This window comes from Temnothorax curvispinosus, unplaced genomic scaffold (assembly GCF_003070985.1).
Source record: "Temnothorax curvispinosus isolate PA1 unplaced genomic scaffold, ASM307098v1 QBEX01018611.1, whole genome shotgun sequence".
Classification (NCBI taxonomy): domain Eukaryota; kingdom Metazoa; phylum Arthropoda; class Insecta; order Hymenoptera; family Formicidae; genus Temnothorax; species Temnothorax curvispinosus.
In genome coordinates this window covers 75-2,020 of record NW_020228391.1, presented here as the reverse complement: position 1 = coordinate 2,020, position 1,946 = coordinate 75, and the positions used below count along the sequence as shown (strand labels likewise).

At 34.4% G+C, this 1,946-nt stretch overlaps 1 protein-coding gene across 1 annotated transcript; it reads right to left on the bottom strand.

Annotated features, from left to right (window-relative positions):
• Positions 1 to 973: 973 nt before the first annotated feature.
• On the bottom strand, positions 974 to 1,746 carry LOC112468549. Its single transcript, XM_025037773.1, has 2 exons — positions 1,405 to 1,746; positions 974 to 1,308 (listed from the first exon to the last, which is right to left on the bottom strand). The coding sequence occupies exons 1-2, from the start codon at positions 1,685 to 1,687 to the stop codon at positions 974 to 976; spliced, it is 618 nt and encodes a 205-aa protein (XP_024893541.1). The 5' UTR covers positions 1,688 to 1,746.
• Between the last annotated feature and the right edge of the window lie 200 nt (positions 1,747 to 1,946).

The following is a 1,946-nucleotide window of genomic DNA, read 5'->3' as shown; positions in this document are numbered from 1 at the left end:
AATAAATAATTAATGTAAAATAAATATTAAAATAATGTCAAATAAATTTTAAATAAATGTTTTTTTAACTTATTATTGCAAATAACTTACTAATGTAAAACAAATATTAAATAAACGTTAAATAAACGTTTAATAAATATTTGTTGAGAATCTAACGCTCGAAAAGTGAAAGCGAACGTTGGAAATATTCGAGAGCGCTCGATTTGCTCCAAAACGCGTTTATTTGTCTTCCCCCCGTTTTTTTTTTTTTTTGGTGTTTTCGCTTGCGCCCGGACCGCAAATGTACATCGCGTGATCGCTCGTACTGCGACCAATAGTCTGGTCGCTCGACGATTTGGAGCCAATCAGCGTTTCTCACGTCTCAAAATTCCTCGCGGAAAAGTTCGGAGCTCCGGCCGCAATCGCTTCGCTTGCTCCGGCCGGGAGCTCAGTGAGCCCCGCAATTCGTACGCGACACGTGTATTTGTCGATAGCAAAAAACGGAGTCAAATCGTAGCGAATCCTAAGTGGTGTAATAGCGAGTGCGATCTTTCCACGCGAATCTGACATTGTAACCAGCTTTCAATAAAGTGACTCTTGTCTCGTTTTACACGAGCTATTGACTATTTTTTGTGCTCTCCTCGGCGCGGCGCGCGAAAACATCGAGCGGTCCACTAACTACATGCAATAGTAAAACTTTTTATTATAATACATAAACGACAATAATATTTTCAACATACCTTTCAGATTGCTAATTGCATCTGCAAGAGATTCTAATGTGGCTGATTCTTTCCCTTCTTTGGCAGAAATGCATTTCGGATCAATTGTGGAGCCTTTATCACTTGAAGAACATTTTTGAGAACTTAATTTTTTGTCTGAAGTAGTTGCTGCAGACTTGCGCATTTCGGTAGAACAAGATGTCTCTTGTAGAAGTTTTACTTCTTTACAATCCATGTAATTCTTGTTCTTTGACCTTTCATGAGAGACATTTATCTCATGTGTGACATAAGAGTTTTGGCTTTTTTACATTATTATCTGAAGATGAAGCTTTATCTACGCATGACGATTTTATCATTTTATTCACTTTGACAGGCTCACTTGCCTGCGCCGAATTGCTCGCATTCGCTAATTTTGGTAGTGGTGGTATCGATTGTATATTTCGTCTTTTTGTGTTAATTTTTTTCTTGTCATTGTCAGATTTATCGTCAAAATACTTAATCGGTTCTCTCAATCGTTTTCTTTTCCCTTTTTCTTCAAAATCTGAGTATAGCGTGGCATTAGGATTTTTGGAAAATTTGACCAGCATTTTCATTTTCTGATCATACTTCCCTGCAAAAGTCATAAAATCCAAATGTAAGAGTAAGAATTGTAAACTATGAAAAAAGGCAAATTATGCGTGAAAAATTATCTTAATGTAAAATTTACCAATGTCTTCTTCTATTGTCTTGATGGCAAAACAATTCCACTCCGAATTAGCCTTTGCACACTGTTTTACTAATTTCTGTACAGTCGCTTGATGTTCAGTCATAGGATACCAACATAATGTCCCCGTCGTCGTAATCCACGAAGACGGAATAAGATCGTTGAAACTTTCAATATCTTCGTCTTCGTCTGTTTCAAAGTGGACAATTGACCATTTTGCCACATCGTCATCAGTATGCATTTTTCCAGTAGATACTGATTTTTCGCAAAAAACGTTATCATTCATGCTTGATATTTTATAATTGTATCCAAATTAATTGGATTGCCTATTATAATTTGTTATTCCTGCAAAAATATTAGAAACAGAACACTTGTAAAATTTTATAATTTCATAAACTTATTGGATAAACAACATTTTGATCGGTATTCTGTAACATTATATTTTATACAATAAAAAACTTATAATTTAAGAATTCTAGTTTTAATATAGAATTAAGAATTAATAGTCTTTAATTACATTAATCTTAATTTTTAAATTCATTAAA